General features: G+C 35.8%; 1 protein-coding gene across 3 annotated transcripts; it reads right to left on the bottom strand.

The window, feature by feature from the left end:
- Position 1: 1 nt before the first annotated feature.
- vps9d1 (VPS9 domain containing 1) lies at positions 2-23,484 on the bottom strand. Of its 3 annotated transcripts, XM_081372180.1 has the most exons (17): positions 23,309-23,435; positions 22,650-22,722; positions 21,870-22,061; positions 20,333-20,492; positions 18,127-18,238; positions 15,892-15,954; positions 14,760-14,812; positions 14,447-14,534; positions 14,143-14,228; positions 13,857-14,053; positions 13,539-13,739; positions 12,215-12,344; positions 11,138-11,343; positions 9,981-10,065; positions 5,710-5,814; positions 3,414-3,530; positions 381-593 (listed from the first exon to the last, which is right to left on the bottom strand). In XM_081372180.1, the coding sequence occupies exons 1-16, from the start codon at positions 23,405-23,407 to the stop codon at positions 3,419-3,421; spliced, it is 1,962 nt and encodes a 653-aa protein (XP_081228306.1). In that variant the 5' UTR covers positions 23,408-23,435; the 3' UTR covers positions 381-593; positions 3,414-3,418. The 3 variants fall into 3 exon arrangements, with proteins under 3 accessions (XP_081228304.1, XP_081228306.1, XP_081228305.1); XM_081372178.1 differs by having other exon boundaries at positions 2-593; positions 13,539-14,053; positions 23,309-23,484; XM_081372179.1 differs by having other exon boundaries at positions 3,418-3,530; positions 13,539-14,053; positions 23,309-23,426.
- Positions 23,485-23,633: the final 149 nt, after the last annotated feature.

Raw genomic sequence — 23,633 nt, forward strand, 5'->3', positions numbered from 1 at the left:
TACAGCTTAACATCTGCTTAGTGGTTTATTTACTTGCAAGAGAAATGCACAGCTCAGCGTATAAAAATCTGTAAGACCAAACTCGACAATTTTGCTCTTTTCTCCTTCTCGGGCTAAAATTCTGAGCTCAAATACAACAAAAACTCTGTATTAGTGTCGCTCATATTGTTTAATAAATAGGGTGTAACAGAATGATAAATGCTAGTAGTGCTTTAGTCTCATTTATATTTCATAAAATTTAGTGGGGAATACCATTTTAACAAAAAAATAAAAAGTCAATGGGATTAGAATATATAAAAATAAAAAAAACTAACTTTTTCTCAAGTCCCTTCTTAACATCTGGCTCATTTCATCCAAACGACTTTTTTTTTCTTTTTTTTGATTTGGCTACAACACTGATCTCATTTCTTACCACATTCGGATGAACCTGCCCTGTAGCGCCCAAACACAGTATAACCTTCTCCAGTCCCTTCAAAGCGGCAGGTGGGGAAGATTCAAACAGAACTAAATCCTGGCATGATTTGGGGCTAAACAGGCTGAGCAGAGGAGATACAGCAACTCCTGAGGACTGCCAAAACCGCTGGCTACGGCACCTAGAATCAAAACACAAAGGGTTCTAATTAAATTGGATGAACAAGAACAATGTGAGCCACCCAGCTACTTTAAGAACAGAGTCTGTAACAGAAGTGAAAGTGAATGAAAGTGTTCTCCATCACTCTGGGAGGGGTTGAAAGTTTGTTTGACATTTTGGCATGTTTAACAGTCTCCATTGGGTAATCTAATTAGAACTTAGGCCACCGTAGACCATCATTATTTCAGTAACGCAACCTAAAATAGAAATTTCAGCCTGTAGCCAAAAACAAACTTCACCATTTCACTTGAAATCAAGTTGAAAGTTCAGCAAGGTCAATGTAATCCATCCATCAAAAAGAGCAGCATTACCCTGGGTTCAGGGGAACCGCCCATCCCTCCCCTTCCAATTGTTTCATTTAAGCTGTGGTGGATGACAACGACAGAGGAGCACGTTTCAATGTGGGACGCCATAGTGCAAGTGACAGCTGTACAGACACTGCGCTCTGCGAAGTTAAACGTTTGGATAAAATGGGATAAGGCGGACTGACATTGTCGAGTAGGATTAGTGGTTTAGTTTATCTTTCCCCGACCCACCATATGACTTAAAGTTCTTACTCAACAAAGATAATATCTGAAAGGCATAAACCCAAAGAAATAATAAAAAATATATATAAAACAATCATCATCATCATCATCATCATCATCATCATCATCCACACATAACCGTTCAAATGTTTGGGGTCCGTATATAAAAAAATAAAACAAATAATGTTTTTTGAAATTCTCTTACACTCACCTACTGCTCTGGCTACTTTGACGCATGTATGGTGTGGCAGTGGCATAGGTTAGTTGTTACAACGAACGAGAAAGGTTAACATGGAGCACGCTAAATCTCGAACCTCCAGGGAATCGCAAAAAAAAAGAAAAAAAAAGAAAAAAAAAGAAGCCAAACAGAGGACAGTCTGCTGACAAAAAGACCGCAACAGAGCTTGTACTTGATCAACATTGGCTTGGCTTTGGGGAGATGGTGAATACTAAGAGATCTGAAATGTTGTGAAAGTGAAATGGAGAAGGTGTTTTTATTACTCAGGTGAGCAAGGTAATTTATTGAACAGATAAATTGCAATGTGTAACTCTAACAGAGCATTATTTATCGTGAAGGGTCATATTCATCCTCAGTCACGCAGAGCCGAAGCACAACCAAATTAATATTCTTCTGTAAAATGTATGCATTTTTGGGTTTTGTAACTGCCAGAGGGTCAAAAGTTACAGTGTACCTTTAAAATAACTTTCTGTTCTAATATATTTTCAAATGTAATTACATCCTGTGACAGAAAAGGTTTATTTTCAGCAGTTATTACTTCAGTCACATGATCTTTCAGAAATATATTTTTTTTTGTAGCAACTTGCATACATATCTAAGATAGCTAGATTTTTATTTGTCCTCGAGAGGAAATTTGTTTCCACTGTAGATGCATACATAACACAAACACCCATTACATGTTAAATTATCTACAAATCATCATAAAATAAAAATAAATAAATAGCTGACATCACAAAAAACAACAAAGAGAGCATAAGTGACGTGTCAACGGCCAATTTCTTATGTATTTAGAGCTTGTATAGACACAGGAACAAAACTTATTATACCTGGCCTTTCTACACATCGGTAACCTATACCTACGGCCAGAAGGAAGGGAGATAAAATATTTATAGAGTAGGTGGTCTGGGTCGTTTAAGATTTTTTTTGCCTTTCGCAACATGAATGTAGAGACACTATCTGATAAATTAGGTGTAGGGATACCAATCATTTTACTTGCTAAATAAGTTATCTCTCTTGTTGGTAACTGTTAGCATATGAAAAAAAAAACTAAATGTCACCATAAATAATGGCTCAATAATACTATATATCAATAATGCTGCGATACAAAAGACGACGACGAGGCTGAACAGACAAGTGTCTAAGTTTACGAATAGCTGTCAGTCTTTGTTGACCGCACAAACCCCTAGAGTGTGCTCGTTTAAGCTGAGATTTTGATCCAAAGTAATGCCGAGATATTTGAAATACTCCACCCTTTCAAATATCTCTCCGTTAATGGTAATGCTAGAAGCATGAATCTGTGTTTTTGGGGAGCTAAAGACCAGTTCCTTAGTCTTAATCCTCACACCACATACTAAAATGTGCTCTAGAACGTTGATAGTCAAAAAACAAACAAAAAACAAGTGTCATTGTCCTTCTTAAACAGAGCAAGAATGGCTGTATCATCTGCATATTTAAAGTAATGAGTAGTGGTAAATGGACTCTGACAGTCATTTGTGTATAGAATATAAAGAAATGGGCTAAGTACGCACCCCTGGGGGGTGCCAGTATTAAGAACAGTGGTTGGTGATAATGCATTGTCCACCTTTACCACTTGCTGTATGGATCAAATATATTAGACATGATGGAATTTGCAGACTCTGTAGTTTCTTTATCACCTGATGACGCTGAATTGAGTTGAAAGCGGAGCTAAAGTCAATAAAAATAAGTCTGGCGTAATTCCCAGAGATGTACAGGTGTTGAAGAGACAAGCCACTGCAACATCTGTACCTCTCTTCTGCTTATATGCAAAGTGTAGACAATCTAGAGATGTTGTAACATATGGAAGCATACTGTTTCATTACAATGTAATGTCTTTACTGTTACATTTGATCAACTTAACCTGTTCTTGCTGAATAAAAGTATTAATTTGTTAAAATCTTAAATGCATCTACCTATATAGGCAGCTCACTAGGTTTTGGAACACAGATGCAGGAGTTTGTCAGATAGGATGAACCTGAAATTATATAATTTGCTTTACCTACGTCAGGTGGGTTTGGCAGTTGGGGTTGGAGCCCCACCCAAGAAAAATGACTCGACATAGGTCAGCGCGCTCTGCAGTGACGTCAGGCAGTACCCCTCCTCTCCAATCAGATACCTGTAGACATAAATAAACACTTCATTAGCGCTTCTCCTCACAAGGGAAAACAAGATCTCTTCCACTGGGGGTCAACTTCAAGTGAACCCGTCTGCTAATGAGACTAAGACACGAGATCAAGCCGAAGCCAAGAATCAGCATGTTGGAGAATGCGAAGAGAGAATAGAAAGTGATGGAGAAAATGAGAAAGCCGGAGAGTATGAGACAGATCATTCTGCTCTCTCAGTAAACAAAGTAAAAAACAAAAAAACAAATGAGTTCATAAGGAATATTCCCATTCTTTTTGATCAATTCAGTATAAAAAGTTTTGGAACTACATATAACAGGCCTTTTTTTGGTGAACTATCCCTTTAAATCAGTCTTAGACATGTATATAAACCTATTTAAATGAAACCTGTTAACTGTGCCTGAGAATGAGAACACTTCCCATCACAACTTCCCTCACACGCTGCAGAGTTCCACCCTCAGTTCCAAGCCACCAAGCAGCATAAACTTCTGAAGATATTTTATTTGTATTTTTATAGGGAGAGAAAAAACCAAACCAGAATATACCCAACATTCCTTGTTAAGTGCCAATCTAACCAGCCTGTAAAAATGTCCAGATTTATACTGATAAACAGAGCTCAGGGCTGTGGTCAGAGTAGACACGCGAGAGTACAGTACAGGAGGGGTGCAATGAATCCACACAACACCACTCAGGAAACAGGTCAAACGGCCACCTATACAAACTGAGATCTCACGGTTGTGATTTCTATCGCTCAATATAAAAAAATGTTATATAAGGTTGTCAAAGTTGGACTCATATTACCAAAAAGAACTGTAAAGTTTTATGGGTTTATTCCAACATGTTTAGACTGGAGGGTATTTTTCTAGCTGAAATATTTGTGCAAACATCTGAGAATGTGCTATAGATGACACTTCGATTATTGGTAGCAAGTGAGGTCGTGTTCTGTTGACACTTGATCCATGCCTAAAGGACAGAGAGACTGGCACTTAAAAGAATGTGACAAGCCAAATTTCCAAACAGCACCATCTAACCCACCATCATCAACAAGTGCTGCCAAAAATTTGACAGACTGTCAATTTGTTTTGGAGACTGTCAGAGACATGCCATTTTCTATTGCATAATATTTAGTCAGGCTGTAAATGTAGATTTAAAGTGCACCTATTATGCTATTTTAAAGGTTCCTAATTTTGTTTTGGAGGTCTCCTACAATAAAGTGATTTTTGACCTTTGATGCATGTAAACCTAATATTTTCATAATATACATTACACATAACCTCAAGAGTCTGAAAATTACTTGTTCAAAGATTCATTTCACTATAAGCCCTGCCTTTGAGAGCTACTCTGCTCTAATTGGTCAGATGTATACATAAATATATCTTATCTGCTTATCTTATCTGATGAAGGTCATTAGGCCGGCGACACACTGGCTGTGGCGTGAGCGTGGCGTTTCTGTTGCGTGTCAGCTGCGTGGCGTTTTCTATGTCTTTGCACACCAGAAGCGTGTCTGACGCAGCGCTGCTGCTGCTAGGTGACATATGATAAGCCTCATTGGTGATATATTCGACATATGGGGAGAGATTTGTGGAAGGCCTATACTTCATGTTAAACAAATATATAGCAGCAAAGACGTCGTCGGCAGTGCTGACGGCAAAATAGGCTACAGAATATTTCGTTCTGTATTGATAGGTGCTATATTTGAAAATCGATAATTATTATTTATTTTTTGAATTACATTTATATCTGCATTTGTCAAAACCTAGAGACTTTCAAACATCAAAATGTCATTTATTAATATGTATTCGTGTCAAAATGACATATAAACATCTTTTCCTATTCTATTTTGCCTGGAAACGCTTCCAACACGCTTGCGTGTCATGTGAAAAATAGGTGTTGGTTCTATTTCTAGCATGCACGCGTTTTCCGCAGGCAGTGTGCAAGCTCTAACCTGTTAACATGGGAGCCGAAATAAAAATGGACACACCACGCAGCCAGTGTCGCCGGCCTTAGACATGGCCAGGTGTAAAGTACATACGCAGAATACGGCAGAGTGCGCAAACATTTCCTCTCTGTTCTACACAATTTCTTGTGGCAAAGCAATCTGTTCATTTTTAATTCATGAATACTGTTACTTTGTGGAGAACAGTTCAATGGCTTTTGATATTGAGGACGTACCCCTCGTGGATGAACTCTTCCAACGCAGCACATTCAGACACCAGCTGAGGAGTTTCACTGCGTAATACCACGAACGCCAGGATGGGCAATAGGTCATCGGCACCTCTGAGAGAGACAAAATGGAAGAAATTAACAAGACATGAAGAGGTCAACAAACAAATCCAATGACATTTCTTTGCAGGATAACCTATTCTTAGAAAGAACATTAACAGAACACAGAAACCCCATGATTCAGGTGATGAAGGGACGCTTGCGTGAGAAAGAAAAGGGTGTCCCCTTTCCTGCCGGACTGCAGGACACCTGATACGTTTTATACAGGTGAGAATAGCTCTACATACCATCCGTTTCAACATTGGTTCTGCTGCAATCAAAAAGGTGTGCTGGGATGATGCAGCCATTTTCTTGTTCAAGCCTGTTTGTTAAATTATGGCACGATCTGAGCACATGTTGAACAGCTGAAGAGTTTGGTGATGCAAACTTCAGAATAAACGTAAAACCAAAATAAAGGGGCTAATGTAATGACACAGTTAGCCAATGCATGAACTGCATGAAATAATGAATATTAATATGCCCCCTCTTGTCCTTAAAAGACAAAGCAAGACAAAGGATAGACAGAGGAAATGACTGATGTGCAGAAGGAAACAGCAATATAAATTCAAGTTTGAGTGAATTTAATCCAGAAAGGAGGAGAAGAAAGAATGAGGGAGCAAGGAGAGACAATGGAACAAAACAACTGAAAAAAATAGTGAGAATGGCTAAATTGTTCATGTTCATGCATGCATGCATGAGGACATTCATTCTCCCTCACAACCAAACAAACTTAAAAGCAAAACAAAGGCAGAATGCGCCTTGGCTGTGCTACCGGGGCAAAATCAGGGCAAGTCTCACAATGACACACTTCCAAACGAATCGCTGATGCCTTTACAGCATAATGATTATTAAACCAATGCACAATCACAGAATGGAAAACACACGAATAATGCTTAAGAACCAAAGCCTTTGGGTTCAGAAAGCAACGGTCCATTGTTCTGGTAAGAACAAACAAACATGAATATCAGGGGTGGGCAGTGTGACCAAAAATCACAATTATAAACAATAGTCGTAAAAAAAAAAAAAAGAAACAAATCCTTTAAATAATCCAGTCAGTTAAAGATGTGTAATATTTTTAAAATTTTAAATATCAACAACAGAAAATAGTAAATGAAGTAAAACAAAAATACAAAAACAACAATATAAAATATTCAAATACCTATAAAACATAAAATAACAGTTATATAAAAATAATATAACTATAAATTTAACAATTCTTAAACAATTAAATTATTATTATAAAAATGTTATACAAAAAAAATGTGTAATATATATATATATATATACACACACACACACACACGGTGGTGGTCAAAATTGATGCCACCCCTGATAAATATGATAAAAAATGGCTGTAAAAAAATAAATCTGCATTGTTTATCCTTTTGATCTTTCCTTCAGAAAATTGGCAAAAATCTAACCTTTCATTGAAGTAAAAAGAATTGAAATTGGGGGGTAAATCACATTATGAAATAAATGTTTTTCTCCAAAACACGTCGGCCACAAATATTGGCACCCCTACAATTTTTTATGAGAAAAATATCTCTGAAGTATATTCCCATTAATACTTACCTTTATTAGCACACCAGAGTGACTAGGAACATGAAATTGTCCAGCTATGACTTCTTGTTTCACAGGAGTTTAAATATGAGGAAACACAAAGGCCAAATTCCCTGAATCATCCACCACAATGAGTAAAACCAAAGAATATAGTTCTGATGTGCATCAAAAGATTGTTGAACATCACAAAATAGAAAGTGGCTGTAAGAAAATAGCTAAAGAATTGAAAATCCCCATTTCCACCATCAGGGCAATAATTAAGAAGTTCCAATCAACTAAAGATGTTACGAATCTGCCAGGAAGAGGACGTGTGTCTATATTGTCTTAATGCACAGTGAGGAGGAAAGTTTGAGTGGCCAAAGACTCTCCAAGGATCACAGATGGAGAATTGCAGAGATTACTTGAGTCTTGGGGGCCAGAAAGCCTAAAAAAATATATCAAGCAACCCCTACATCACCACATGTTGTTTTGGGAGGGTTTCAAGAAAAATCCTCCTCGCTCCTCCAAAAATAAACTCCAGCATATTCAGTTCTAAGACACGACTGGGACTTCAAAAGGGACCGGATTCTGTGGTCAGATGAAACAAAAAAAAGGGCTTTTTGCCAGCAAACCCAGGAGATGTGTTTGATGCAAACAGGGATGAAGAGTACCCCATGCCTACGGTTAAATACACTGCTGGATCTTACATGTTGTGGGCCTATTTTTTTGCTAGAGGTCCTGGACATCTTGTTCAGATACATGGTATTATGGATTCTAGCAAATACCAACAGATAAAAAATCTAAACCTGACGGCCTCTGCTAGAAATCTTATAATGGGCCGTAGTTGGATCTTCCATCAGGACAACGGTCCAAAACAAACATCAAAATCAACACAAAAATGGGTAACTGAGCACAAAATGAAGCTTCTGCCATGACAGTCACAGTTCCCTGACCTGTGGAGTGGGGTGAACTGAAGAGAAGCAGCACCAACATGAACTTGTGAATCTGAAGGATCTGGAGAGATTCTGTATGAAGGAATTATCTCTGATCTCTTGTCAGTTGTTCTCCAAACTCATCAGGCATTATAGAAGAAAACTCAGATCTGTTATATTGGCAAAAGGAGGTTGTAAAAAATATTTAATAACAGGGTGCCAACAATTATGGCCAGCGTGTTTTGGAGAAAAACATTTATTTTATAATGTGATATATATATATATATATATATATATATATATATATATATATATATATATATATATATATATATATATATATATATATATATATATATATATATATATATATATATATATAATACACACACACACACACACACACACACACACATTTAACAATTATTAAATTAACATTTACATTTTTATTATAGAAATGATATACATTAATGATCGATTCAAAGCCTACATATGAGACACAGTGTCTGCATGCAACACTTTCTGCGTTGTGCATGATTTAAGTTTTTTAGCCACCACAGATATATTGCACTGTATAAATAGTATAACAGAATCTGCACCAGTTGCTAAATTTTCTAAAAATTACACATGAGCTAAATGTTCATCCTTAATAGAAAAACAAAACTGGATGTCATTGTATAAGAGATGCAGACAGTGTTCTAAAAACAAGCATCTACATCAGTCGTTGTCATGGGGTGCCAAACCGCTGAGCATGTGCGTCACCAGCGAGCCTCTGCTCGGCAAGCTGTGATGCAAAGAGACACATGTAGATGTGACGCAAGTGTTCATTCTACCCACATGTCCAAGTAGAAAGCAAGCAAGAGACAGGCATCATTTTTTAATGGGTGTGGCGGGCCGAGAGGTTACAAACATCATAACGGCCCACATAACTTCCCAGTAGAGTTTTCTCCTATGCAGGACACTGGCGTGAGCTCACACTTTAACTGTCGAGATCACAGCGGAGACAGGAAGAAATTTAAGATGTTTTTCAAGAGAGTGGAGCAGACACTGAGTTCTGTGGGATATTTTCCACAGAGAATCTGTGCCAAGTACACTCACTCTGATAAACCTGAATAAATACACACATTGAAGAAAATGTGTGTCATCAGGATGATACACTGGTTGAACACACCCATTTCATGCTGTGAAACCAGAATTCAACACTTTGTGTAAGAAGAGGCGACAGTTTAATCTCGGCGGCGTCAGTTCATTTGCCAGGAGCTGTGTGAACATAATAAACTAGCATCACATTAGAACATACACAGAGCCCCCAAGTATCTATCTGCAAAAAAAAAAAAAAAAAAGCGCTGCCTTTTTGTTAGAATAACGATCAATTTACTTGACCTAAGCAGTTCTACATTCAGACTCTCAAAGTGCATCAAGGCCAAAGTCTGCTCCAGACAGGGCGACCCACTTAGAGAGGAAGTCAGCTCTGAGCGCCCCGCGGGGGCCAGAGGGTCAAGACGGGACCCCTGCTGAGCTTTGGCCTCCATGAGGTCTGATGAAGTCTGACACAAGGTCAGCTGACAAGCAGGAGATTGTGCTAAAACAACTCCGAACTTCAACATAATAAAGTTGCTTCTTGATTATTTGTACTTTTTTTTTTAAAGGACAGCGAAAGGGACAAAGCATCACAGCAACACAACATGTTATAACCTTGTGTATACTCACATTGCTGCTGATTTGGGTTGAGGGTCGTTTTCTTGCAGGAGGCGGTACTCTTCAGCACAGCCACAGATCATTCGTAAAGTTCTCACTGCAATGAAAAACAACTGCAGTCAGACAAATACTGGTATTGTACCTAAATGGTGCATATTAATACCATAAGGGTACGTGTTAGCATTAATATACTTTTATAGTAAATAAATGATGTGTAAATGTACAATTTAAGAACAAAAGTATGAAAGCCCATTTCTGGCACATAAAAAAAAACAGCTTTGGTAAATCAATTTTGAGTGTCATAAGTCAAAATTACAAAAAGAGTCATAATTATGAGTGTATGACCATTTTTATTTATGTTATGATTGACTTTTTAAAAAAAATATATGAGTCAAATTAAGATTTTGACTGTCAACTATGACTCAACTTCAAAATTATGACTCAATTTCGACTGAAATAATTTTTATTTCGTTTATGACATTAAGTCATTTATGAAGTCAAAATTATGACATACCAAATCATATAAACTGAATAGTCAAAATAGAAATAGTCAAATATGAGATGTAGAAATGATGACATTGACTATTCATCTCATTAATATGTCTATATAAATTTCGACTTTTCATTTGTCAAAATGACGACATGTCAATTATAAGATGAAGTCAAAGTTTTAACATACCAAGTAATTTATGAGATGAATAGTCAAAATTATGAGATAAAGTCAAATATAAGATGTAGAAATTATGACATTTAGGTTTTTCTTAATGTCTGTCAATTTTGACTTTACATTTTAGTCAAAATTATGACGTCAATTATAAGATGAAGTCAAAATTATTACATACAAAGACATATTTATGAAAGAGTGAAAATTATGAGATAGTGTCAAATATAAGATGAAGTAGAAATTATGACATTATTTTGACTATTCATCTCATCAGTTTAAGTTATTTCTCCTATCCCAGCTTAACATACAGAGATAGCTGGAAGCCAACAATTTGTAGTCTAATTTCTTCTTCTTCTAAAAAAAAAAAAAAAGGTAGGACTATCTGTCTGTCAGAGCAGAAGGGGAGAGGTTTTTTTTTTTAATTCTGTTTAGGCATTGAAATGACATACAGTAGAACACACAGAAAGGATTTGTGGTTTCATTTTAAGAATCTCAGAGATCTTACCAATACAATCAAGTTTCTTTTGAGGACAATAGTCTCTACACAAAAGCTTCAACTCCTGTACTGCCGACTCGTATGGGTAGGAACCGTGCAGCACAGCTGTGTCTCTAGGGAACAATTTGGATGCTACACCAAGATCACCAGGTGAAACATTACGATGAAGACGCATGCTGTTCTCAACAGCCAGCTCCCGTTCTTGATTCACCTCCCTAGAGAGTCAAAAGAAACACATAAGATAATAATATGCAATGAACTAAACCATAAAACAGCTATTAACGTGTTTTGACGACTAAATGCTTTTTTGGGAGCAGTTGTAAGGAAAAATGGTTATTTTCAGCCATGCTGTAACTAAAGAAAAAATGTATAAGATACAAATTGACAAGCAGTGCCATCTACTGCTCAAGATCTAGATAAATCATGGAATGACTCTGCAATCACAAAGGAAAGGCTGCCCACTGCAGAGCCAGTGAGTGGAGCTTGACATCCAATTCTCCCTCTCTGAACCTAATCGCTGGAGCTAGGCTCCAAGTTTAAATCCACTTTTAGCATATTTTTATTTATTTTTTAGACAGCATATACAAACCCAAAAAAAACTACTTTTCTTCAATGCAAAATTTTATTTTCATATCTCTCTTTATTCTATTTCATTTATGAACTTACATTTACCCATTTTCTTCTCCTTCTCTCCTCCTGTTTCGCGTTCAGGAGACAGACGTAATGCTGCCGTAAATGACGCGAATTGTCACGTGAACAAGTAAATCCAAAAAAACCCCAATAAAAAATAAAATAAAATTTACGCTAATTAGATCGTTTTAATTTGGTAAAGCATTCAGATATGTCCAAGTCAAAGAGTCATCTGAAATTTAAGACCTCTCATTAGTAAAAATAAGACCTCTCATTAGTAAAAATAAGACTTTTTATGGCCTTAAATTTTAAAAATCTAATTTAAGACTTTCAGGATCCACGGGAACCCTGTTAACTGATGGGCATTTTGACATAACTTTGGGGTGAGCGCTCACACGACCCCAAACTTTTGAGAGGTGGTATACATTCGTGAAAAACACTTAATTTGTGACCTACCTAAAGAGTGCCAACAGAGGGCGCCAAATAGGGGTGAAGAAGACTTCCTCTATGCTGGCCACACATTGGTCCTTAGAGATGGCAGTGTTGAGACATTCAAAAGACAGGAGACACAGAGACAGCAGGCGATCTGTTTCACACAAAGACAAATCCATTTACCATAGAGAATCAGCCAACTAGTACATTTCATAAAAGGACCTTTGACAAACACGTTTATGGTGGATTATGGCCCTCTGGCGTCGTTTACACCCTGACGCAGTATAGATGCATGATACAACCCTACAGATCCCACTGGCTATAACAGGGGATTTCCATGAATCCTGAACTCACATGTTGCACATACAGTACCAGTCAAAAGTTTGGAAACATTACTATTTTTAATGTTTTTGAAAGAAGTCTCTTATGCTCATCAAGCCTGCAGTTAAAAAACAACAACAAAAAAAACAATAATATTATGAAATATTATTACAATTTAAAATAATGGTTCTCTTTTTTAATATACTTTAAAATGTAATTTATTTTTGTGATGCAAAGCTGAATTTTCATCAGCAAGTACTCCAGTCTTTGGTGTCTTATGATCCTTCAGAAATCATTCTAATATGCTGATTTATGATCAATGTTGGAAACAGTTGTGCTGCTTAATATTTTTTTTATAACCTGAGATACTTTTTTCAGGATTATTTGATGAATAAAAAGTTAAAAAGAACTGTATTTATTTAGAATAGAAATCTTTTGTAACAATATACACTACCGTTCAAAAGTTTGGGAACAATAACTATTTTTTTTTTTAAGAAATTAGTACTTTAATTCAACAAGGATGCGTTAAATTGATAAAAGGTGATGGTAACGATTTATATTGTTAGAAATGTTTTATTTGGAATAAATTCTGTTTTTATGAATAAATGCTGTTAACGTTTTACTCAATGAATCCTGAAAAAAGTATTCCAAAAAAATATATTAAACAGCACAACTGTTTCCATCATTGATAATAACTGAGTATCAAATCATCATATTAGAATGATTTCTGAAGGATCATAAGACACCAAAGACTGGAGTACTTGCTGATGAAAATTCAGCTTTGCATCACAAAAATAAATTACATTTTAAAATATATTAAAAAAAGAGAACCATTATTTTCAATTGTAATAATATTTCATAATATTACTGTTTTTTTTTTGTTGTTGTTTTTTTTTTACTGCAGGCTTGATGAGGATAAGAGACTTCTTTCAAAAACATAAAAAATAGTAATGTTTCCAAACTTTTGACTGGTACTGTATCTAGTGTCACAACCAAGGCCTCAATCACACAACAAACATTTATTTACCGATAGCATTGTGAATATCTTTGACGATGGCCTTCAAATGTCCCTTCAGAGCACGCTCCTCAAGATCATGAATGTGAGACTCTAGGTCCATGTGTGTTGTGTCAAAGGTCACATCAGAGTCTGTATCATCTCCACTGTGAGAAGGAACCCAGTCCAGCTGAGTAAGAAACTTCTCCAGATCCTCAAAAGAGTTCTCCCTGTCTGTGGAGATCAGAGTGGATGACTCGTGAGGTTCGGTTTCGGACTTAGTGTCGCTTGAGTTGAGGTCGTGGGATGGGGAAAGGGATATGGAGGCATCAGATAAGCTGTGTGTCAGACCAGACTTGAGTGGGCTCTGCTGCTGCTGCAGAGAGATATGACTGTCGAACAGGAGCAGGCTCTGGGCGCTGCGGGAGGGCTTTAAGGGTAGCGAGCAACCAGGCACTGGAACACACTGGCTCACTATAGGATACAGTCGGTTATACACACGATACTGAAGCTTCTTTAGCAACTTCATGACTGGGTGATCTGGGTAGCTGGGATCAAAAAAGACAAAAACAGGTGACATTAGATACAGAAGAAACACTCATTTATTTTTACAGATGATCTGACACCATGAACCTACCTGAGAAGACAGGAGATAAGACCTATTACCAGTGTCGGATCATTTGGACTCATTTTCAGATTAGCTTTCCAAAGTTTTGGCCATTCCTATGATTAAACCAGTAAAAAAAAAAACAACAGAAAACAGTTATTTTAAATTCTAAAAAATATTTTACATTTAATGTTTTTACTGTAAACGCAGCCTTGCTGAGCATAAGAGACTTCTTACAAAAACGAACATTAGTGTAGGTTTACTAGTTCGATTAACAGATGCACAAATATACATAAAAAGTCTAAAATCAATGCTACAATATAAATATACTTACATGATCATGCTCATATTCAAGCACACTTGCATACAGAACTCGCTGCTCTTGTTCCTCAGGTGTAATGGTCCCACAGGTTGCAAACCTCCTGCAAAAATGCAATTTCATGCACACAAATTAACAGTCAAATTCTAGAAAACCACTGAGCATTAAATGGCTTAAAGGTGCTCAGATTCTTAACATAACTTCTTTGTCATTCTAAGGTATTATGTGATGCACAACACTACTAGAAACATATGCAAAACTCATAACACTCTATGTGCAACTTAACGTCATGAATGTCCATCTGGCCCATGGGTCAAAAACTGCTCACCTGTTGGCTTCTTCCTGTAGCCGGAGTCTCCTCTCCTCCATTTTCCTTTGAAGCTGCAAGCGCTCAGGAAAACTCCCAACAGTTTGAAAAATTACTACATTCAGAAAAAAAAGCAGCAGCTAACTTTGCTCACAGCACATTGATTAAAGGGATATGTCACCTAAAAATTTTAAATCCTGTCATTAATTACATTATGCAGCATGTTTGCACTTCCAGTTCAGTTAAGCTTCAGTTTGTTCGCTGACACACGAGAATGAACCTCATTGGTTCTCACACGTTAAGCGAACATGCTTGAGCTTCCGTTTACCACAACTGATGTGTGAGTTGATCAATGTTTTTATGTGAATAAAAGGCTAAATTCAATCTATTCATCATATAAAACGATTGTGTCTCTCTTAAGAAAATTTGGACTAAACCACTCGATTCATATAGATTAGTTTTACTAACTCTTTATGAACTTTTTGTAGCGTCAAGGTGGTAGTTGCGTAGCTGTCAATGGAGGGACAGAAAGCTCTCGGATTTCATCAAGAAGATCTTCATTTGTTTTCCGAAGATGAACGAAAGTCTTACGGGTTTGGAATGACATGAGGGTGAAAAATTAATGACAATTTTCATTATTGTATAACTGCATACATTATTGTTTAAATGAACACATTCTTGTATAAACGTGGTAGTGCTTTAAGCTTTCAGTAAATTGTTGAAATTGTTAAATTTTGAAAAGATTATTTTGAATCACAAGCAGTATGTTTCAATTTTAAAACTTATACGGCTTTGACAGTGTGAATAATAGAAAACTCTGGTTTGCAGAGAAAGCACAAAAGGTCAAAGACCAGACCTTGAAGTTGGCATGAAAGGGAAGTTGCGATCGTCTTGTGACATATACTCAAATGAAACTAATTTTTAATGAGAAAACAATAATTGTAGCCAGTGAACATTATCAGAGAAGAGGTTGTTGCAAAGGGGAGGGGAAGTTATTACGAGGGCATACAAATTACATTTTTTTTAATTAAATGTGCACGGATAAAACATTTATAATAGCCACTACAATATTACATAAAAAAAAAAACAAGAATTGTCCATTTTGAATTCATGGTGTAATAAAAGCAATGGCCCAGGAAACCATAAAGGATACTGCATCTTGTCTTGCTTTGGCTATTATTAGATTCTCCATCATTTGCCTCTGAAGTGAGAGAGTCTGTATTAAGAAAAGAAATAAAGACTAGCATTATACAAGTAAATATTTCAGTTTCAAATTTGATTATTGATATTTACTCATTAGTAGAAGAAAAGTTGAAGAAAGTTACATGACTATAGTGCATGCATATAGTGCAGCATCCCTGCAGATTTAACAGATGGAGTTAAACACTCACAGCAAACACTGATCATTCAGTTTGAAGGGACATCTACCATAGCCATTAACAAGAACTAAACTATTTCTGTCCTGTAACTGGTCAACAGTTCGTACACATTTGTAAAAATCACACTTTTACCTAATAGATTTTTCGCCAAATTGACTTTCAAAAATACAAAAAGCATTGCCAATTAATAAAGTAAACCAATGAAGTGAATAATGAACTTTTAAAAGCAGAATTAGCAAAATGCAGTCAGTTAAAATTGTTTTAGATGGACCATGTCACAGTACAACATGTCAACTTTCAGTAACACTTTACAGTAAGGTATCATTTGCTAACATTAGTTAATGTTTTAACTAACATGAACTAATCATGAGAAATACATTTGTTACTGTATTTGTTCATCTTTGTTGACGTTAGTAGTACCACTTTTTTTTTACAGCGGTTCTTCTTCACATACAACTTTTGATTTTAATAATGTATTAGTAAATGTTGAAATGAACATTTAACAAAGATTGACTACTGTAGTTAACAAATGTAACCTTATTTTAAAGTGATACCCAACTTTCAAACTTACAATATTTTAAAATGTCATTTTACGCACTTGATTTTCATATGGCAAAGATTCAGGATTTTAGCATACTTACATACCAAATACGCATTTAAATATACGATTTTCCCCCTCCAAACCATTAAAAGATTTAATATGCAAGCCGCTTATTTTGAACAGTACCAGGCAGTTACCTTTTTTCTCGCCACGTAAATGAATAAATAAATAACGTCAAAAACGAACCTTCCAGAATGTCTTGAGTTTTTTCCAGTATAAACGAAGAGCCATTGGTGTTTCGCTGTGTCTCCGGATCATTCTTGAAAACTGGACAGCACACAATGTTTGCGTTCCGTCGAACAACATAAAAGTTTGTTTGAGCCGCCACCAAAACTTATAAGAAATAACTTACCGTGCAACTAACTGCGCTATTGCTAATTAAAACTAGGATAACGACCGCAAATTGAATATGAATTGTCTTTGTCTGTGTGCAGCCAATCTCTCAGCCCTGAACACCTGACTGAATCCCACACTCAGTGCAGGGGGTCACAGGTAGCAACAGCACATGGACACGTGAGCTCAGTGAATCGCGCAAAGCCATTTAAAACAAGAGGTGTGACGTCAGATGTTATACGCATGCGCACAATAAAGTCATGGTGCTAAACATGCGAAATAAGGTGAAATTTATTTACAAGTTACAAGTTTATTGGGTAACACTTTACAATAAGGTTATATAATAATGTATTAACTAACATGAACTAACAATGAGCAATACATTTGTTACAGTATTTATTCATCTTGGTAAATGTTATTTGATAAAAATCCAGCTGCTCATTGTTTGTTCATAGTGCATTAACTAATGATAACAAATACAACATTTGATTTAAATAATGTTTTAGCAAACGTTGAAATTAATATTAAGTAAGATTAATAAATGCTGTATAAGTATTGTTCATTCTTAGTTCATGTTAACAAAGGTAGTTAACTAATGAACCTTATTATAAAGTGTTACCTGTCCGTTTATTGTTTACAGTTTTCCCCACATAAGCAATTTTATATATTATGAATGCGTTGAACCACAAGGTTGGAAAAATCTCAAGGTGGAACATTTTTTCCTTGCCTTCCTGGGTCTATTTCATTCATAATTTTTTTCATCATTTTATTTTTCTTCTCTATTATTTTTCTTTTTTAAGTGTTTTTTTTTTTTGCCAATTCCTTTTTTTCTTCATAATTTGTTTAGATATGTATAATGGTGGTGAAAAATACAAACAAAAAATATGGATATAAATATTTACCAAAAAAATAAATATATAAAAAATACAGCAGAATGAAAGAAACGGACACTTTGTTTTAGGGCTTCTGTATATGTATGTAGAGCATACACAAGCATAGTATTTTTTTATAATCATTTTCCTAAGATTTATTTTATTTTTTTAATACAATCTCACATTTATTTTTCTAGACTTACCAATGAGGTTTTTTGTGTGGCCTGACCAGGGGTAAGTCTTGCCAGTCGTGCTTCATAATTAGCCTTAAGTTTCTGGTTCAGACGCGACGCTTCTTCAATAGGCGTTAATTCCCTGTCATACACATACAAAAACTTCTTATTGTGAACATGTTGTGCATTAGGGGCAGCTCTTAGTGAGACTAAAAGAACGTGATGTACTATTAACTCCCTTTATATGGATGCAGAATAGATTTGTTCTCTATCACAGAACTGATAACCTTGAAAGATCAATTGGGTCTTGGGGCCAGAGGAAGTGTACATAACTAATGTGAACCATGTGAACCATGATTTAAAAAATAACAGTGATGAACAACCTAATATTAAATGTTGTGGATAGCAGATAAAAATAATGATATTCTTTTGTAATATATTACTTATAATAATAATTTAGATATTAAGGAAAAGCTTCAAGTTTATGTCTTGGGCTGTTTCTCTTACAGAGGCATCATCTAGAATAAAAACAATTATTAGTTTCTTAAAGGGTTAGTTCACCCAAAAAATAAAATTAGCCCATGATTTACTCACCCTAAAGTCATCCTAGGTATATATGACATTCTTCTTTCAGACGAATACAATCTGAGTTATATTAAAAAATGTCCTGATCTTCCAAGCTTTATAATGGCAGTGAATGGCCGTATATTTTTTGTCATAAAAGTCCATCAAAGCGCATCCATCCATGATAAAAGTGCTCCACACGGCTCTGGGGGGTTAATAAAGGTTCGTGTAAGAAAAATATCCATATTTAAAATTTTATCAACTAAAATAACTAGCTTCAGGCAGACGGCCTGCGCAAGTCGACTTACGCCAAAAGAGGAACACTTGACGCGATGTATGACGTAGGATGTAGGAGTAGCGTAAGCTTTGACGCCTCTCTCGGGTCAAACAAACAGGGCTGGGCAACAAACTCAAGCTCCTCTGACATTTCTCTTTAAAAATTCTAGTTTTAGACTTCCTATTCGTGACCAGTGTTTTGTTTTGCTCTATCCTCTGCGCTTCCGCAATCGTCAATGCGTCATGTCAAAGGTTACTCTTTCGTCGTAAATCGATGCGTACGGCCGTCTGCCGCAAGCTAGTTATTTTAGTCGATAAAGTTTTAAATATGGATATTTTTCTTACACGAACGCATCGCTTCACTTCAGAAGGCCTTTATTAACCCCCCAGAGCCGCGTGGAACACGTTTATCATGGATAGATGCACTTTGATGGACTTCAAAACAGAAACGGCCATTCACTGCCATTATAAAGCTTGGAAGAGCTCATTTTTGGATGAACTATCCCTTTAAATAACTTAGTTTAAATGCCTTTCAAGTATTTTACAGAGGCTATTCTGCCTCTTGTAAAACCAAGCATAATGTTCTTGGAGAATCAAATTTATTAAAACAGGTCCATTCATCATGGAGAAATTTTAAAGCAACACTAAGGAACTTTTCCTCTTCGGTCGCCCTACAGGTTGGAAGCAGAATTGTCCATTACCGCTGTCGTAAATAATTTCGCCGCCCGCAGCGTACTGTCACACGCACACTCGCTGTTTATCCAGCACCGGCTTTGGAATGAACGATGTCCACAGACAAGGTAGAGTATGTTGCATGATTTCATGAAACTATGATGTATTGCGACATCAGAAACGAAATAAATAAATAAATAATGACTATTGTAACGCTTGACGTGAAGCAAGTCAAATTTGTAGTTTTCTTATGTCTCATTCGAACTACAGAAACGCGACCCAGTTTGGCAAACTTGCATAGTGTGGTTATAGCAGATATAGGGCTGCAAAGCGAATCCAGAGGTGCCTTTCACCCTGTTACGACTTGATGAACCACTGATACGATTTTGGAAACATTATTTTAAGGTAAAAAATGTTCCTTAGTGTTGCTTTAAAGTAAATAGTAACACTATTATTAAATGTAGAACTATGATGTGGTGAGACAATTTATTATATTAACACTATTTATAATGTTATATAATACTAATGCATATGTTTCAGTGTTACGTATATCTTGTTTTTGTTTGTTATCTTGAATGTATTAGATACTATATCTTTGGGAACAAGATGTGAACTCAACGATCAATGGATATTGAGACTCTGTACCCATCGTTACTTAAGCTCCTCCACATTCTGCTGGTATGTATACAGTGCTTATGAAAATGTCAATGGATTACTGACTCACTTTCGGTTGTCTTGTGACTCAACTGTCTGAAACTTTTGGAAGACTTCAGGTGGCAGAAAGGGGGAGTCTGCCACCCCTCCCTCAGAGAGGACTCTGCGATGTCTGGTGGGCTGTTCCTTACTTTGTGTCACAGAAATCAATGCCGGCTTATTAGGCATTTCTACAAAGAGAGGAGTTTGGAATATCAGGTATATACAGCATATATATATAAATATACAGTGTTATATAATTATTATAATTAAAATAATGGTTTAAAATATGATTTATTTCTGTGATGCAAAACTGAATTTTTATCAGCCATTACTCAGTCTTCAGTGTCCAATGATCCTTCAGAAATCATTCTAATTTACTGATTTGATACTCACTTATCATCAATGTTGGAAACATTTGTGCTGCTTAATGTTTTTTTTGGAACCTGTGATACTTTTTTTCCGGATTTATTGTAAACAAGAACAGGATTTATTCAAAATAGAAATCACTTTTTATCAATTTAACACATACTTGCTGAATAAAAGTATTAATTTCTTTCAAAAAAAGAAAGAAAAAAAGTACTGACTCCAACGGAAGGGAACAGAAGTTGTTAGAAAAGATTTCTATTTTAAATAAGTGCTGTTCTTTTTTCAACTTTTTATTCATCAAAGAATCCTAAAAAAAAATCACAGGTTATAGACAAATATTACCAGCACAACTGTTTCAAACATTGATAAAAAATCAGTGTATTAGAATGATTTCTAAAGGATCATGTGACACTGAAGACTGGAATAATGGCTGATGAAAATTCAGCTTTGCATCACACAAATGAAATTATATTTTAAAGTACATTCAAATAGAAAACCATTATTTTAAATTGTAATAATATTTCATAATATTGCATTTTTTTCTGTATTTTTGATCAAATAAATGCTTTTTCAAAAAAATGGTTTTATAAGCATAAGAGACTTCTTTCAAAAACATTAAAAATAGTAATGTTTCCAAACTTTTGACCAGTACTGTATATGTGTGTATGTGTGTGTGTGTGACATTTATAATGTAACAACAATATAAATATATTTTTTAAAAGCCGTTCTTTTGAGTTTTTTATTTATCAAAGAATCCTAAAAAAAATTATCACAGTTTCTACAAAAATATTAAGCATTAAAACCTTGAATGCTTAAGATAATAAGAATGCTTGAAATAATAAGAACCCTTATTAATAATTGAGCACAAATCAGCATATTAGAGTGATTTCTGAAGGATCATGTGACACTGAAGACTAATGACTGCTGAAAAGTCAGCTTTGCTATCACAGGATTAAATGACATTTTTAAATATATTAAATTACAAAACAGTTATTTCAGGTTGTAATAATATTTCACAATATTACATTTTTAACTGTATTTTTGATCAAATAAATGCAGCCTTGGTAAGCATAAGCATAAACATGGTAAGCATACACTTTTAAAAATAATATTTTTTAAATAAGTGTCTATATGTTAAATAAATTAGAAGTTGCAACTTCAGGGACCTCCTGATTGAAAACCAGGAAAAATAGGCTCACCTGATATTTTGAGATCACTTAATGCATTAATAGCTGGATTGGTGGTCTGTTTGGGATCGGACAGAGAAGTGGAGGAGGTGGCAGGTGTAGAAGACTCTCGCTTCCTTATTATACATGATTTGACCCTCTCCAAACATTGCTCAACCAGTTTCACCATCTTCTCTAATTCCACCGACTCCATCTCTCCTTCCACTGCAAGAGGAAGTGCATATGAGTCATATGTCTCTTTATATTTCATTTAGCTCATCCAGAACATAAAAACAGCACTTTAAAGGTACAATTTGAGCTGGTTCGCACTGCACCAACAGACGCAGACCAATGCCGACACTTGGCGAAAACAACAGACTCCTGTTGGTGCGGTACGAACTGGCCTTAAACAACCAGGTTAACTCTGCACGAGCCTGAAAAGCTAATCATGAACAAAGGTGAGAAGATCTAGCCTTATCTTAATAGAGCTTTAGGAATCATTTAATGCAATCTTTTCCACACGAGTTAAGATACAGTACATTTTAACCCACAAAAAGGACTGTGTGTCTTATTAATCAAATTCACTTATGTCATGATGAAGCACATAACATTGTGTGACATATCATTCCTTTAAAGTCCTCTCTTGAAGTAGGAAGCCAGGTCACAGCACATGACAATGACTGTCAGAGAGGAAATAAAATGTATTGTGAAACTGAAGCCTAAACGCTCATCACTTTTCAACAGAAGAGTTGGAGGATGTGTAATTGGAGAACTCATTTATGAACTCTCAGGTTTGAAGTGTGAAAAACTTACGTTTAGATGCGGCATCTTCAAGCAGAGCATGAGAGATGTAGTTGATACTTCTTAAGTATTCACAGTATGCCTCCTATAAAGGGAAATAAATAACCACAGTGGGTGTGGCAGGAAGATTTTATTGGATCTATTCTGCAACACAGTGCCATATTGTTAAGTTTAAGATTTGTTGCTAGACGTCCTTTTGAACTTCTAGGGTATCTCGAGTAGCCACGTCTAACGTCACCCCCCAAAGAGAGTTCAACATCAATGTATTATCTAAAAAAAATGTTTTTTGATCTAAATCTGCAATGTGTCTGTGAGCTCAAACAAGCTCTGATTAATCGTCAAACACTTGAGATCAGGTGATTCGGTAATTAGATTTAGTTAATATCAAAAAGTAAACTATGCAAATCACCATTGATATGATTTTATCCTAAGAAAGTATCAGTACTTTTAAATATTGTATCAGTACTTTATTGAATAGAGTTCACATTTTGGACACGATCGACTGGACTCGATAATGATTTTTGGGGAAAACATTGGGGTTCTAACCAATGATCATCAGCTTCTATCAGTGTTTACGCTGATAAATGACGTCACTCTCGCATGCACTCATTTGCTAAATATGACCATATCTGGACCAAACAAGGCAGGTTTAAAGATTTAAACATATCTACCTTGTGTCTGTTGCTGGTGTCCAGCTGAATGGCCACTTTTACAAGCTTCATGGCATTCTGCAGTGGTCTCTGATTGCTGTCACTGAGAGTGGCGGCCATCCTGCCAAAACAATCGCGCGAGTCTGACAGCATCACCGCAACAACCTCCAGTGACGTAATTACTGTTTCAAAATAAAAGGCCGACTTTAGTTACTGTGATAATAGTAGTTTTAAAGGTCCCGTTCTTCGTGATCCCATGTTTCAAACTTTAGTTAGTGTGTAATGTTGTTGTTAGAGTATAAATAATATCTGTAAAATAATAAAGCTCAAAGTTCAATGCCAAGTG

This window comes from Scardinius erythrophthalmus (assembly GCF_964197995.2).
Source record: "Scardinius erythrophthalmus genome assembly, chromosome: 8".
In the NCBI taxonomy this organism is placed as follows: Eukaryota; Metazoa; Chordata; class Actinopteri; order Cypriniformes; family Leuciscidae; genus Scardinius; species Scardinius erythrophthalmus.

Bases quoted from the DNA above. Each gene is read 5' to 3' on its own strand.
- vps9d1 (XM_081372178.1), bottom strand. From the start codon at position 23,440: ATGCTGTCAGACTCGCGCGATTGTTTTGGCAGGATGGCCGCCACTCTC. The intron at 22,062-22,649 runs GTAAGTTTTTCA...TTCCTCTTGCAG, and splicing joins TGAAGATGCCGCATCTAAAC to TGGAAGGAGAGATGGAGTCG. The intron at 10,066-11,137 runs GTAAGATCTCTG...TTTTCATTGCAG, and splicing joins AAAGAAACTTGATTGTATTG to TGAGAACTTTACGAATGATC.